Below are 16990 nucleotides of genomic sequence, written 5' to 3'. Positions count from 1 at the left end.
AAGCTATAGTTAGGATAACATAAACTACTTCAACGTCTTACTAAACAAAGAAACATGGTCATAGGTTTATGAAATTAATGACCTAAATGAAAAATTCAACGCCCTCATTTCTCCCTTAACCCATTTCTTTTACATCGCTTTGCCACAAAAAACTGAAACCATAAGTGGAAATTCTAGAACAAATATTTGTATCACAAGGGGAATAAGGACTGCGTGGAAGAAGGAGAGACTACTTCATAGAATAGGTAACTTGTATTGTATACTATAAAAAGTATCTGAAAATGCTAAGAAAATTAATACATAATGATGAATACATTTGTAATTTAAAAAATAAAGGGATGTTTATGTGGAGTGTTATGAAAAAGGCATAAAAAATGCTATGACAAGATAATATAAAAATAACAAATCCATTACATGTCGCCAACAGATTTAAAAACTGTTTCACAGATATTGTGGCAACATGTTAAAATCAGATGTAAATAAGGATATCCAATCCAGCAAATATAAAAAAAGTGCATGTTGTTACTCAATGTACATCAGCAATGTCTCTCCAGATCAGGTAGTAAAATTAATAAAACAACTAAGAAACTCCAACTCTGCAGGCAATGATGGTGTGTCTGCAACAATCTTAGAGAAGCGTGCTCCAAACCTAATTGAAATACTTACATACTCTCATGACAGTTCATTCATTCATTCATTCATTCATTATTGATCCACTGAATCATTTTGTGTACAGAGTGTGCTACATGATATGTTAAACATTTTAAAAATATGTAACACCAAATCAAATACACCCAAATTTACACAATTCTATGACAGTTATAGATTACAGGGTACAGTACTGGTACTGTAAGGCCATTACGAATGTCTGCTTGTGTCTGTGTATGTGCAGTTGGATATGGGTGTGTGTGCGAGTGTATACCTGTCCTTTTTTCCCCCTAAGATAAGTCTTTCCGCTCCCGGAATTGGAATGACTCCTTACCCTCTCCCTTAAAACCCACATCCTTTCGTCTTTCCCTCTCCTTCCCTCTTTCCTGATGAAGCAACCGTTGGTTGCGAAAGCTTGAATTTTGTGTGTATGTTTGTGTTTGTTTGTGTCTCTATCGACCTGCCAGCACTTTCGTTTGGTAAGTCACATCATCTTTGTTTTTAGATATAAGCATTATGTAATTTATACAATAGCTAAAATTTACTATATAAATATAAAAAGTACATACATGTAGATCAATTTTTAACAGTTGGTTAGGCCTTATTAAAATTTACATTTTTAAGTTAATTATAGCAGTGAAATATAAGGTGTGAAAATATATTACACAGAAAAATCACATTCAAAATATTCATGAACGATTTAACCCTTATTTTAAAATGTGCTTGATTGCTGATGTTTTTTATGTTTAGCAGTGGATGATTATAAAATTTAATCCCCATGCACTTTGCACTACTAGCATATAATTTGGTGGAATGAGGAAACTGTGTCAGAAGTATTCCCTCTTGTGTCATGCTGCTGATACTCCAGATTCTGCTTCAGGCTGTCAATATTTAGCTTCATAAAACTTAGTATCTCCAATATGTACTGGCTTGGAAGTGGAAGAATACCTAGTTTTCAGAATAATTGTTTGTTTGTTTGTTTCAGAATAATTGTTTGTTTGCTTTTTAAATAACATTATCCAGACAACTTTCTTTTGGAGCTTAAATGTTTTATTGCACTCAGAAGTGTGGCCCCAGAATATGAGGCCATATGTTAGGATTGAGTGAAATAGAGCATGGTACACTGACCTTAAGATATTTGTACTCATCACTTCCCTGACTGACAGAAGCATAAAACATACTTTACTTAGCTTTGTAGCTAAGTTCTCAGTGTGGCTTTTCCAGCTTGGAGTGTCAGAGATAGATATTCCGAGGAATTTAGTTACGTTTTCCAGTTCAGCCTATTTGTATAGTTGGGACAGTGGGATTTCTGTTCTGGACTGTATGAAATGTTGGGCCTACAGACTTTTTTGCATTAAGAAGTAGCATATTAACTGTAAGCCATGAATACAGTAGAGCTGTACATTGGTTGACTGCAGCTTCAAAGCGATCATCGGAGTCAGATATCAGAATATTGGTATTGTCAGCAAAAAGGAAGGTACTGCAAGTCGGTAGGTGAAGAGGAAGATCATTAATGAACAGGAGAAATAGGATCGGGCCTTAAACTGATCCTTAAGGAACACCATGTTTTAAGGTTTCCATATGAGAATATGAAACTGTGGATTTTCCTGAAGGGGTGGCCTCACATAACTACACATAGTATTTTCTGTTTAGTAGGTAGCTTGCAAACCAATCAAAGGCAGTGCCCCTTATACCATAGTTATATAATTTTTGTAATAATATTCTGTGGTTTACAGTATTGAAGGCCTTTGTAAGATCAAGGAACAACCCCACAGCTGGCTAATTTCTTATCTACCAGAGTGAGAGTTGTATCTAGAAATTTATAGACAGCACCTACTGATGTTTTCCCCCTCCTGGAATAAAATGGTTCAAATGGCTCTGAGCATTATGGGACTTAACATCTGAGGTCATCACTCCCCTAGAACTTAGAACTACTTAAACCTAACTAACCTAAGGACATCACACACATCCATGCCTGAGGCAGGATTTGAACCTGTGACCGTAGCAGTCGCGCAGTTCCAAACTGAACCACCTAGAACCGAACGGCCACCGCGGCCGGCCCTCCTGGAATCCATATTAGGCTGGAGAAAGGATATTATACTTATTCAGGAATGATTTTAATCTTTCCAGCCACTACATACTCAAATATTTTACTAAACACAGTTCACTCCAAGCAGACACTTACCCTGTATTGAACACATCTTAGGTTATTCCATCATATAAACAAGTAAGAAAGATACTGTAAACAGCTTAAGACCTATCATAATTTCCTCTTGCATTTTAAAAATACTAGTAAAAGTGATGTATGTTGGACTGTGTCCATGACCTTACTTGTATGCTTCTCAATGACTGAACACCTTCACTATACTGTACAATATGTGTATTCATTATCAAGTTAATCCTAGTTTCTGGTAAAAACAGAAGAATTAGATGCAGAGTAAAGCACTACTAAGATAAACATTCAGAAAACAAGTAAAGATATTCATACATATTAGATGAATTTGTCACCTCTTTTATTTTTTTAAACACATTTTCCACCTCAGCTGTCCACCATACTTGATTTGCAGCAAGACACACCATTCCTAAATAATCTAACATCCAGTTTGTTCTGCAAAAGTAAAATGCAATTAGTTATTTACCTGCTTCTGATTCAGTTGAATAACTTCATCTTTTTCATGTTACATTAAGCACAACACAAATTATTTTACTTTCTCCCTTCACTGTAACAAAATAACATGCCTTAGAAATTTTCTGCACATCTTCATTACAAAAAATACACCACACTGTAGCAGGAAGTGTCAGTGTAAAGTAAAGCCACTACATGGTATAAAGTACTAAAATTTAAATTTTTATTTTCTCATACTGTCATTATTATATTTTATTCATTAATTGATAGTATGGTTAACTAACCAAAAAGAATTTCTGAAAAATACAGGTAGTAATATGATTATAGTGGAAAATGGTAAAAGCAACAAAATGAAATAATTATGATTTGGTAGATGCATTAGGGTCAGAGGATGGCAATGGCAAACCACCTCTGATAGGACCTTGACCTAGTCAGCAGTGCGGGTCTCCCACATCATCCCCCTATGCTCCTTGGAGTATGGGACTTCATCGTCAACATCATCATCATCATCGTCACATGCATTAGAAGAAACAGACACTTTGAAAGATAATGTGCTGTTCTGTGAATTTTATTTCTGTATCAGGTGGTCACAGTGCCCTACTACCATCAAGGAAAACGTTGCACACAGAAGAAAACTAGATACTCTATATGTCTCACTGGAATAATACTGAAAAAAGCCAATTACTGGTGATTTTTTATGAGTTTGTGAGGTTACCAGTTTGTATCATAGTAACATTGACTGGATATGCTATTTACCATTCTTTCTTTTGTATTATCTAAATGAAACATATTTTTAGCCTTGTGTCACAAATGACGTTATTACTGTATAACCTGGGTTTCGTGTTATATTTCCATTTTCTAGTACATAACTGACCCCAAATCCAGCCAAAGATGAATGTGTCAACTTTTTAATGTATTGGCATAATCCGTATCACTTCAGGCAGGGGGGTTACCTTCATAGTCTTGGATATTATTGAATTTCACATATGTTAAAATTCAGATGACACTGCGAACACCAGTTTGAAGATGCTAATTTCAGAATTTTTTTTTAAAATGCTGTATCTCTGTAAGAGTTCTAGATATTTTGTTAGAGTTTTTCTTATTTCAAAGATAATTGCTTTATTATTACAATGGTATCCTCTGTTTGGACATATCTGTCAAAGTTCTTTTACTGTCGCCTTTTGAATTTTTTTTACAAATTACAGATTTTTTCAAAAATGTCAATCCAGAAAATTTAGATTTTTTATGTTGATTAGTACTGTGGTGGATGCACCGTTCAAATGCACGAAGCGCTGAACCACGGCACAGCCAACACAAGGTAGCGACACCCGGCATTTACAAGTGCAGCTATACCATTACGCCGAATTTTGGCAACGGTGCGTTGCACACCAGACCACACAGGACAAAGCAGCCAGACAGTGTCAGCTGGTCAACACAACGCGACACACGTCTCCGACTTCTCCTGCAGCAGACCACATGCATCGAGTTAACGCAACTCCACCACAAACGCGTATGTGCGGTCCTAAACGCAGTCGCCCGTATCGCGGTGTGCACCCTTCTGTTGGCAGTGACTTTGGCTCTTTCGCGGGCATCACGGCGCCTCTGGTCACGCCAGGAGCTGAACATTCGGTGACGCAGCTTTTGTCTCAGTCAGTCCATGCGGTCGCGTCACAGCTCATCACTGGAGTGAACACCCTCCTGGATCGGTGATTGAGCTGTACCGCTAGCGCAACGCACCTGTATGGACGGACATTAATGATGAATGGTATTTGTTACTTATTGTAAAATTAGTGAAGAATAAATTTGTCATGACCAAAATCTGTCCCAGTTGTTTCCGTCACCAAGCCTCTCCCTTGAATGCAGTGCATGGGCACGGCAATAAATCCAGTTCACTGCACATCATGACTGTAAGCAGTGAAACCACAGGTCCTTGCTTCACTGGTGACCCCGACGTGATCCGAGGCTAAAAACACATAGTGAAGAACGTTTGTCAGTACAAGTTATGGGGAATCGCGAGTAGGCTGGCACGTACACACTGCACCTGAACAGCACTCCATAGTGAAAAACTATTTTTTTTTGCACGAACCCGTTTTTCTTTGTATATTTTTTGTGCATGTATGTTTCCTTCACGAGCTGTCTAGTGTTATTCTTTTTTTGTGAGTTTTCCTTTGTTGTGTTTGTGTGCTTTCCTCTTATGTGAGGATTCGACTCTGAGCTAAGATGGTGACATTAGAAGAGTTACAAAAGACCGTTGAAGACCTGCCCGCACGCAAAAAGGGGCTGGAGAGTGAGCTACATGCACGGACTACATGTGCGGACGCTGTGTAGCCACAGACAGCCCAGGACAATTTTGGCATGCAAATCCCCACCATACCGGCGCCTCCTATGATTGCTGGAGTACCGACAAGTGTTGATCAGGCTGCCTCCCTTCTGGCTGCGTGATCCTGTAACGTGTTTCAGTCAAGTGGAGGGGGTCTTTATGAGCAACCACATATCCAGTGACCTGGCAAGATTTGGACACGTAGTGAGCCAGCTCGACCAGAATTATGTGGCCGAAGTGTGGGATATAATCACCGCCCCGCCGACGCAGTCACCCTACAGATGGCTCAAGGAAAAGCAGAACTGGCAGATCTCATCGTCCAAAGAACAATGAGTGCACCAACTGCTGCAGCAAAAGGAATGAGGTGACTGGAGGCCCTCGCAGTTCCTGCGGCACTTATAGAGACTCGCGCAGTCCGACATGGTGCCAGATTCGCTGTTACACACTATGTGGGTGTGCAGCCTTCCAGCTCAGGTGCAAGCAGTGGTAGCAGCACAGACAGAGATGCAGCTGGACGCTGTCACTGACTTGGCCAACCAGGTGCATGATGCGCCTAGTACCGCGGTCACAGCAGCTTATGGCACCGCCCCACCACCTCAGTGGTGGCACACGAATCCTGCACCCGCATCGGATGTCAACGTGCACCAGCTAGTGGAAAACTTGGCTGCACAGGTGGCAGATCTCTGCACGCAAGTCAACCAGTTGGCATGCTTGCAGCAAGAGGGCAGCACGCATCGCAGTGGTAGCAGACCAGGCTACAGGCAACGTGGCTCGCACAGCCGGCGATGCAGCAACAGCCACTCCAATGGTACCCCGCAGATGTCAGAGCATGCACAAAGCAGCTATTCCTGGTACCATGCCTGTTTCGGCAATGAAGCAATCACGTGCGAGGCTCCTTGCTCACACCCAAACGCCAGCTGTGACTGGACCTAGGTGCACCTGGGTGCAGTACGATATCTAAGCATCTGTTTGTCACGGAACAGGGTGCGTGCACGAGGTACCTTGTCAACACTGGTTCGGACCTTTCGATATTCCCCCATTCTATGTTATGAGACGACAGGCGGGTCAAGGCACTCACCCTCACAGTGGAGAACAATTCAGCAATGAAAACTTACGGCACACACAGCTGTAATTTAGATCTAGGTCTACGCCACACATTCTCGTGGACTTTTACTATAGCCGATGTCAAAAAGCTGATCCTGGGTGTGGACCTTCTCAGCCACTATGGGCTGCTAGCCAACATCACAAATGGCCAGCTCATCGATGTGACAACGAATTTAAAGATAGTGTAACAGTGCCAGCAGGCCGCATTCTACAGTGTTAAATCTGTGAAGTGCCCTGGACCTTACGCTGACATCCTTGAAACATTCCCCGACTTCACCTGCCAAGTCAGTGACAGCGTCCAGCTGCATCTCTGTCTGTGCTGCTACCACTGCTTGCAGCTGAGCTGGAAGGCTGCACACCCACATAGTGTGTAACAGCGAATCTGGCACCATGTCGGACTGCGCGAGTCTCTATAAGTGCCGCAGGAACTGCGAGGGCCTCCAGTCACCTCATTCCTTTTGCTGCAGCAGTTGGTGCACTCATTGTTCTTTGGACGATGAGATCTGCCAGTTCTGCTTTTCCTTGAGCCATCTGTAGGGTGACTGCGTCGGCGGGGCGGTGATTATATCCCACACTTCGGTCGCATAATTCTGGTCGAGCTGGCTCACTACGTGTCCAAATCTTGCCAGAGTTGCTTGTGGTGTATGCAGCGGTGAAATACTTCCGGCCATCCATAGAAGTCCGGCAATTCATCATTTTCACCGACCACAAACCGAGTAGGCACACGTTCCACAACAACCACACTAAGTGATCACCACGCAAACTCCAGCAATTAGAGTTCATGTTGCAATATACAAAAGACATCCGACAATTTCGGGGATAGACAATATTGTCGTTGATTGTGTGTCTCGAGCGTGTGCCATTATGTCACCCCCTGTGAACTTTGCGGACGTCGCCCAAGTACAGGATAGTGATAGAGAACTGCACCGTTTCCGTCACGACACTTCCAGTGGCCTGCAACTGGAGCTGGCACCTGTCCCCGGCTCCACATGGAAGATTTGGTGTGACATCTCAACCGGCATGCATTGACCGTTCCTTCCAGAGAAATTCCGGCGCAGTGAACTGTGCCTTCGACCGAGCCCATGGACTTTCACAACCTGGCAACAACACCTCGCAATGCTCATGGCCACGCATTTCGACTGTCCTGGGCTTCGGAAGGACTGCAGTGAATGGGCGTGCACTTGCATGGCATGTCAGCACGCCAAAGTCAGGAGGCACACCCACACACCTGTGGGCACCTTCCCTGACACGACACGCTCTCAAGGTAAGTGGTATTTCTTAACCATGGTGGACCGCTTCACTCACTGGCCATAAGCAACACCCATCATGAACATCACTGCCGAGACAGTTGCCACTGAATTCGTTGACACCTGGGTGGCACGCTGCGGATGTCCCAGTCACGTGACAACTGACTGCGGCCACCAGTTTGACTGTGCATTGTTCACGCACGTCACCAGACTGTGTGGCATCTGGCTACACAGGACAACAAGCTACCGTCTGGGATCAAATGGCATTGTCAAACGGTTCCACAGGACTCTGAAAGCCGTCCTAACTTGCCACGACACCTCATGGTCAGAGGCACTCCCACTGGTGCTGCTTGGCCTGCGAGTAAAGCCAAAGGAGGAGTTTGGTCCGTCACCTGCCGACATCATTTACGGTCAACCGCTGACGGTCCCAGGCGATTTTGATGGAGAAGTGCCACTCCCACACGACGCTGCACCACCCACTCTGGCAGAATCTCTGCACACTCACATGGCCGGCCCCTGAACACATGCACCTCGAGAGCAACAGGAAGCTGTCTACAGTGTCAATCAACCATGTCAAGCCAGCCTACATCTTGCCCACTCCAGCAGCCATGGATTTCTATGACCCGGCAGAAGATCTGATTACAGATGACATTCCCTCTGCCAGCAGCCAGACAGAGCACCCGTAGCCGCTGGTGATGCACAGCTGCAGCCTGCTGTCATCGCGCTGCCACGTGTGCCTCCTACCACCCCACCCAGGCAGCGGCATGGCTGCCCAGACTGCGCCCACCACAGGCACACCAGTCATCCCCACCAAGCCACCAGTAGACTATGTCACGCTTGCTGGCCACCTTGTCTGATACAAACGGCCATGCTGCATCACCAACGTACCACACCAACCAAAACAGAAATCATAATCCGGCATCCACAAGTAGCCGTCCGCTGTTGAGACCCGGTCTCCAGCTTCCCGCGCCTTCGGTCGGTAACCCCAGTCGAGCCCTGGACAATGCCTCCCGTGACCGTCACAGCTCCTGGACCCACATTTCGTGTCCCTGTGCCTCCACCACGTAGGGCATTGAGACCGGATCAGCACCCGCAATGGTTTACCAATTCGCATCACCGTTGAGCTCCGGACATTGCACTCCATACCGCCTGGCTTGTCTGTAGCATCTTCTGGACCCTTGTTCGAGTCCCGATGGTACCATACTCACGCATATTCTCCGGACCTCCATTGTCTCGAACGTTGAGGGCGGTTCGAGTGCTTCACTGTGTTTCCGCAACTGAGTCACTGGACAAACTTGTGGAACGGTGCCACGTGTTAACACTTGAACTTGTCACTCTCAACACCACTCTGAACAATGTAAATAGCGGACTTTTTCTGTAGCTCTTGTGAATACCTGGTGCTGTTATTAAGAAGTCAGTGCCTTCGAGACATCACACCAAATTACGTGCAATGTGCTCCTTCACCACGCTTTGCTATGGACAGTTGCAGCCAGTGCCTGCCTCAGCTGTCACTAGCCAACTGTGCGAGGACACGCCCACCGCATGCTTGCAGAGTCCGGCGCGCTGATGTCACGGGCCACTGCCCTTCCAATGCTGACCGACCCCCACCAACGTTGCCGCACTGAGATCACGCAGTATGCGAACTTTAAACACACACGCGGCACAGAACGATCACCATGTTGTTGCAGCTACATAGCTCCGCTCTCCGAGGGGGGATCTGTGTGGCAGCCGCACCATTCAAACGCACGAAGGGCTGAACTATGGCACAGTCAACACAAGTAAGCGACGCCCGGTATTCACGAGTGCAGCTATACTATTATGCTGAATTTTGGCAACGGTGCGTGGCACACTGGACCACATGGGACAAGGCAGCCAGACAGTGCGAGCTGCTCAAGGCAATGTGACACATGTCTCTGACTTCTCCCACTGTGGACCACATGCATCAAGTTAACCCAACTCCACCGCAAACGTGTACGCAATATCCTGTGCAGGGAAGAGACCCCCCAAGGGGGATCATTGCCGACAAAATTTTATTCAGTAAATTTTCAATGCACAATGTTCGGCCATAGCCGGCTTAGGCATACTGTGGTGGAAGGTGCTGGCCGGAAGACCATGGTCGGCACATTCCTGCCACGTGCTCCTCGGTTAGACTCAAGTACCATGGGTTGGTTGCGCTGACGGGGGTACGCTACTAGCAAGGCGCGTTGGCGGAATCAACCCTCCAATCAGAGACTAATCGTGTGATCACGTGGGGACGCGGCCGGGAGCGGCGAGGGCAGCTTGGAAACAGCTCCGCGCTCTCTTAGCTTCTGACCTCGGCCCCGAGTAGTCGCTCCTCTAGCCTCTGCCTCACTGATGAGCAGACGGCAATCCCTCTTGGGGCTGCTCAGCCCTACGTAGGCACCCCTGTACCATCATTACCAGAATAAATTGGGTCCATTCCACTCAATTAATTGTCATTTTACAACGCCCTCCGCTCCCGACTTCTATCCTGACGAACAAATGGTGTCAGAAGTGGGATGCGACCCACCTTACGGTTGTAAAATCAACTCATCAGTTGAGTATGAGTGCTACAAAGGGGCCGAGTCTGAGCAAGTAAAGGAAACTAGACGCGAGCCGAGGAGGGTCCGCGATGCAGTCCCGCTCGCCGCCGCCGCCGCTGTCTGTAGCTGCCACGGGTCACCGCCTGCGCCAGGGTCCGGGGTGCGGCCCTCGCACCGCCCCGCCGTCGCAGCTGTCCGTGCTGTCGCCCGCCGCCTGCTAAACCCGCGCGTGATCAACGTGCCTGCCGCCACTCGTCGACACCGCCGCCGTCCGTTGTCTGCACCCCACCAAATAATGTATGTCGCTCGCGATGCTACGGTGGTGTAGATGCCCACACTATTGTAACATGCTGATCACCAGGCAGCAATCGAGGCAGGAGCAGCCGGAGCGGATGAAGATCCCCTCTTGGCGCTGCAGTCCCAGTTAAATCAATTAATTCTAACTAACGCGGAGCTTAAGCAACAGTTAGATGATCTTAAAATGGCTTCTCCGCAATCTAATGTTGCTAAGCCAGTGCTAGTGGAAGAACAGCCGAAGCAGGTGATTCCACCATGCACTAGTGCAGAATCACCTGTGGCAGTAGCCACCTCTACTTTGGTGCAGAGCTTCCCAGCAGTAGCGTTTATTCCGGCGTTCGCTGGAAAGCCGCACGAGGATATTCAAACGCTTGTGCAGAATATCCAGGACATCAGAAAGCTTTGCGGTTGGCCAGATGAATTTCTCTTAAACGTGATGAAAATGTAACTCACCGGCGAAGCGCGGAACTACGTGCAGTCGGTCGAGAGCTTGAAAAATGCCCCCACCTTCCAGTCCCTTGCAACAGGGTTGACTGAAAGGTATACAGACAAACATGGTACTAGTTACTATCGCGACTTGCTTTCCACCCTTAAGCAAAAAACGGGTGTAGATTTAGAAGCATTCGCGGACAGGATTAGAAGCGTCGCATACCGCACGTACGCACTAAGTGCCAGTTCTGCTCGTAATGAAGTTATGTTGGAGGAATCAGAATGTCGTGCGATAGACGTGTTTATTCGTGGCATAAACCCTCAAATAGGGGGTGAAATCAAGGTAGCTAACCCCCGCACCTTACACAAAGCCGTGCGATTAGCACTCTTGAGAGAGGAGGCGAGCCGATTTGTGGCCGTCTCCGCGCGGCAAAGCGAGCCCCGACGTGTCTTTTCGAACGATACTAAGTGTGGGCGCTGTAATAGACAAGGACATGTGGCAGAGCAAGGTTGCGTGCCATATTGTCATCAGTGCAGGAACATGGGTCACCAAAGCGTGCATTGTCCAAATAGTAGGCCACAACCGCCTGCAAATTCCAGGCGAAATGCAAACCGACCACAGAATTCAGGAAACGGCCACGGGGCAGGAAGTGCCACCCCTCCCGGCCCCCGTAAAAATAGTGACCCCCCTAGCTTATAAGGGAATCACGCAGGTGGCAAGCGTGGTTGTCGATGGTGTTAGAGGCCGCAAACCAATACGCGTGCTAATTGACACAGACACACAGATCAGCTTGGCATTTTTATCGAAGAGGGATAAAAGAACATTGCAACCGCCGCGGTACCATATCAGTGGTATTGGTCCCGGCATAGTGAAACCTGATGGTAGCTGTTGCGTTGAGTTCATGTTGGACTCCACAGAATATGCTTTTACGATGGAGGTTGTACGAAACAGGCGCACGGATTACGACATCATCCTGGGAAGTGACTTTCTGCGTCATTTCCAGGGGGTTATTGACTATAGGTTAAATACCGTCCAATTCGGCGATAACGTGCACCGTTTTGGACGTGACTGCACGTTGCGGGCGAGCGGAGATGGGAAAAAAGGATCCGTTTCCCAAGTTTCGGAGTCTCCCGTAACGATGCTAAAAGCCGATAATCCCGTGGAGATACCAGAAGGCACAGGAAAGATCCTTTGGGTGCCTGTCGGGATACGTGAATCCGAAGAGGTTCATTTCTTGGTAGATCCACTCTGCCAGAATGAAACTCTTGACCAGATGCAGGTCCACGTAAAACGTAGCCTGTGCAAAGCGCAGCAAGTACAGAAAGAAAATTGCGTACCCGTGTGTCTAGACAATTTTAGTCACAAGCAAGCTTTAATACCGCGTGGTACAGTATTAGCCAGCTTACAGGTTATCACACGAGATGAGTTGTCAAAGAGAACCCCTTCTCTGAAAAAGAAAAAGACTGCTGCCGCCTCTCAACACCTTTTGACAATCACGTCACATCTGACAGATAAGTTTAAAGCTAAGCTTAGTCACCTCCCATTGCATGAACAAAAGCTAATAAATGAAGTATTGAATGAGTATTCATGGTTGTTTGAAGACAGGAAATATTTACCAGCAACAGATCTAATCCAACATGAGATTCCAACCGGAAATGCTAGGCCAATAGCTCAAAAAGGGTACCGAATTCCCTACCATCTTCAGTCAGTGGTACAGGAAACTATACAACAGCAACTAGAAGCAGGAATAATACAACCCTCTTCTAGTGCGTGGTCTAGCCCAATTGTAATCGTTCCAAAGAAATCTATAGACGGAGAAAAATCCTATCGCCTCTGTGTAGACATGCGAGCAGTAAACAAAGTTACTACTCCAGATCATTATCCATTACCCCGGATCGATGAAACACTCGATTGTCTGGGCAATTGCCAGTACTTCACAACATTAGACATGCGCAGTGGGTATCATCAAATTCCAATTGCTCCTCAAGATCGAGCTAAGACAGCTTTTGTAGTCCCTGGTGGCTTATATGAATTCTTAAGGATGCCTTTCGGGCTTCGCAACGCGCCAGCAACCTTTCAGCGATTTGCAGATCTGCTATTACGTGGGTTGAAACCTGCTATGTGCCTTGTGTATCTTGATGATATAATTATATTTTCAAAATCCATTGCTGAACATGCTGAACATCTACGCAGTGTGCTGTTGCACTTGCAAAATGCTAATTTAAGCTTAAAATTAGAAAAATTTTCTTTTGCTCAATCACAAGTGCAGTATTTAGGTCATGTCATCAGTTCCAGCGGAGTCAAGCCAGATCCATGATTAACTGAAGCCGTAGACACTTTTCCTATTCCAACAAATTTAAAGAAATTACAATCCTTCCTTGGTCTTGCAAATTATTACTGCCGTTTTGTTAAAGATTATGCTACTATTACCAAACCACTTACTAAATTGTTGAAAAAGGATACTCCTTTTGTTTGGACGGATGAATGTTCGACCGCCTTTCAAACAGTGAAAACTATTTTAACTAGTTCACCTCTACTTGTTTACCCAGACTTCGCTGAACATTTTATTTTATCTTGTGACGCATCTGATTTTGCTGTAGGATGTGTCCTAAGCCAAGTGCAAGATGGTGAGGAAAAACCTGTTGGGTATGCCTCTCGTCAACTGAATAAAGCAGAAACTAATTACAGTACTACAGAAAAGGAATTGCTTGCCCTTCTTTTTGGAATTAATTATTTTAGATGTTGCCTTTATGGTCGCAAGTTTACAGTTCTTACCGATCACTCTGCTCTGCAGTGGTTATTGAATCTTAAAGACCCTAGCAGCAAACTTATGCGCTGGGCCATGAAACTGTCAGAATATGATTTTGAAGTTCGGCACAAGCCTGGTCGGTTGCATCAAAATGCTGATGCGTTAAGTAGAAAAGTGCGTGTCATTCAATCAGACGAGGTATCAATTGAAGAGTTAAAAGAAGCACAGCAGGTGGACGTTCAATGTCAAAGATACGCCACCTTGCCAGAATTTGAAGTAATAGACGACCTTTTGTATCGAAGAACTCCCCATAGAAATCGTTTGGTAATACCGGAATGCTTGCAGCAACGTATAATACGGCAATGCCATGATACAATCCAAGCATGTCACAGCGGAAAACGTGCTACGAATGCTCGAATTGCGACACGTTATTGGTGGCAATACCGACAACGTGACGTGGACAGGTATGTAAGATCTTGCCTGCCGTGTGCACAACGAGCACAAAATAGGCATCCGCGAGTGCCACTGCAAACACTTCCTCAGGCATCTTCACCCTTCGAAATTCTTGCTTTAGATTTCCAAAGTCCTTTTCCACAGTCGCAACAAGGTAACAAATACATTTTGTCTGTTATTGATCACTTTTCACGTTATCTAATTTTGGTTCCCCTCCCCGACATGACAGCTGAAACTGTGGCGAGAGAGTTTGTAAATCGTGTGATACTACCTTTTGGAAGTCCTGATGCCATTTTAACGGATCAAGGAACCAATTTCATGTCTGCTTTATTTGTACAAGTTTGTAAATTGTTAAGAATCCAAAAAATGGCGTACAACTCCCTTCCATCCTAAAGCCAACGGTCGCGTTGACCGCGTACACCGTACAATTTGTAAAATGTTATCCTATTATGTTGCAAAAACGCACGCTGATTGGAACAGATATGTACCGTATATTTCTTCTGCATACAACACCCGAATACATGAATCCACGGGGTATACCCCTTATGAAGGTGTGTTTGGACGGCCGATGAATTCGCCGTTCGAAATAGACAAACTACCTCAAGGTGTAGAAATAAAGGAAGTAAAAGGTTTAGCCCGCCGGCTAAAAGCGATCTGGTATAAGGTAAAGAGGAATAATATCAAAGCTACCAATAAACAGTTGCACAGGCAGAACAAAAATGCCGTTTTACCGACTTATCAAACAGGTGATTTAGTGTTACTACGAAACCCGGCAATCAAAAAGGGACGAACTAAAAAGTTCTCTCCCCGCTTTGAAGGCCCATATCGGATTGTACGGTTGACCTCACCAGTCAATGCAGAACTGCAATTAACCGATCGTATGGTGATAGTGCACTTTGACCGCCTGCAACCTTACCACGGTAGGGCTGTGTCACCACAACAGGTCGCAGCCCCCGATCCACCTGTGTCACCTCCACCTCAAGTGGAACAAAGACAAAAGAAAAAACGGAGGAGATTACCTCCCCAGGGTTGTAGATACCCTTTGCGGAATCGACACCCTTATGGCTTGAGGTCGCGTGATTAATCACGCCTAATTAGAGTTTTATGTTATGTTTTATTGCAGCTTAGCTTAAGTCATTTTCTCCAGGGACTTGGAAGCAAGACGTGCCTGGCCACCACGGAGTTTCCAGCCATTCTCAATTGTCAATTTCCAGTCATGTCATGTATTTTTACTCATTTTCATATGTATGATTATGTTTTATGTTTTGCCAGCAATGCCACGCATTAGACGTCACGCCACTGACTTGCTTCAAATGCAACCATTACACTTGGTGTTGGCAGAACCGCGGCTGCTAACTCCGAATAATATGTCAATGTCCTCTATTGCCATCTATTTGGCAAACCAGTACATGTGGAGTATTTTTACTCCGAGCTTTTCTTAATACTTGTTACGTTGACGTCTAGTGTATTGTACTATATGTCGTAGTTCTGTATTTGCTGCAGCTAATTGTAAGTAATCGGAACAGATAAAGCCAGAACTTGAAATGCATATGCCTCGTACGCTTTGTTTACGGGACCAGCTGTTGGCGGGGCAACACATCAGCTGTCGCCTCCCCTCCTCTCTTCAGCGCTGTCCCTTCTCCTCGCCAAGAACTGGCCAGCGGCCATCATTTTTTCTCAGCCAGTAACAGCGCTCTGTGCAATGACGTATCTTATCACCACATGCGCTGCCGCCTCCAGCGTCTCAACACGCGGCGCGTCCGAGTAGTTACAAAAACAAACCGCAAATTACTGCCCTATCATCCATGTATGACAGACTACAATGCATTTACCATCATTTTATATAACTAACAGCCTTTTTAAAAAAAACTCTTATTCTAGATAATTAGCAATTTCTAATTCATCGTTATTTCTTGTACACGCTAAGCGCGTGATATTTGTCGCTGCAGTAGTGGTCGGTCTCTCGTGGCTACACACCGTCTCACATAACCGCTGACGTGCCGGTGCCTACTCCGCACCTACACGTGCGCTGCGCGCTCGCTAACAGCTCCAAGCTGGTTTCTTTCATGCAGCCAGGAGACACGGCAAACAAAATTCATTCAAACATCCCAATAAATCTTAACATAAATATTAAGTAGATGTGATTCATTGTTTAAATTCTCTTCCTTGTTTTGTTTCACATTAGCTGGATAAATCACACAAAGTTCTTAACGATTTACACTATTCTGCATACCTTAGTCTGCCAATCCTATAAGTGAAGTTTCACTACTGCTTTGATTCATTGTATAAGGTACAAACTACAGCCCTAACCCTTTTACACATCGAACTATGAGGACATTTAACGTTATCTGCCCTGGACAAGGCCAGATATGGGCAAACCAATGCAATGCCACGGGTTTTTCATGCTACTGACGAGGCACAAACGACCAATCGTCCGGGCTGCCGTATATCGGTGGGCGATTGTTCCTTGGTTGCTATGCAGTTATTTTTGCCCTCCCCATTTATTTTACTCTACTGCCGTGGTCATTGTTCTATCCTGCTTTCATTCTTCTGTCGATGAGGAGGCCCCTACA

The 16990-nt window shown here is 45.5% G+C and overlaps 1 protein-coding gene across 1 annotated transcript in view; it reads right to left on the bottom strand.

The window, feature by feature from the left end:
- LOC126088335 (dynein axonemal heavy chain 10) overlaps positions 1–16990 on the bottom strand; it is a 1153099-nt gene that overhangs the window by 872680 nt on the left and 263429 nt on the right. The window contains exon 13 of the mRNA XM_049906469.1: positions 3157–3256. Coding sequence (XP_049762426.1) covers positions 3157–3256 — 100 coding nt within the window. The remainder of the gene's footprint in view (positions 1–3156; positions 3257–16990) is intronic.

Source organism: Schistocerca cancellata, chromosome 6 (genome assembly GCF_023864275.1).
Source record: "Schistocerca cancellata isolate TAMUIC-IGC-003103 chromosome 6, iqSchCanc2.1, whole genome shotgun sequence".
In the NCBI taxonomy this organism is placed as follows: Eukaryota; Metazoa; Arthropoda; class Insecta; order Orthoptera; family Acrididae; genus Schistocerca; species Schistocerca cancellata.
This window is presented reverse-complemented; position numbering and strand designations above follow the sequence as displayed.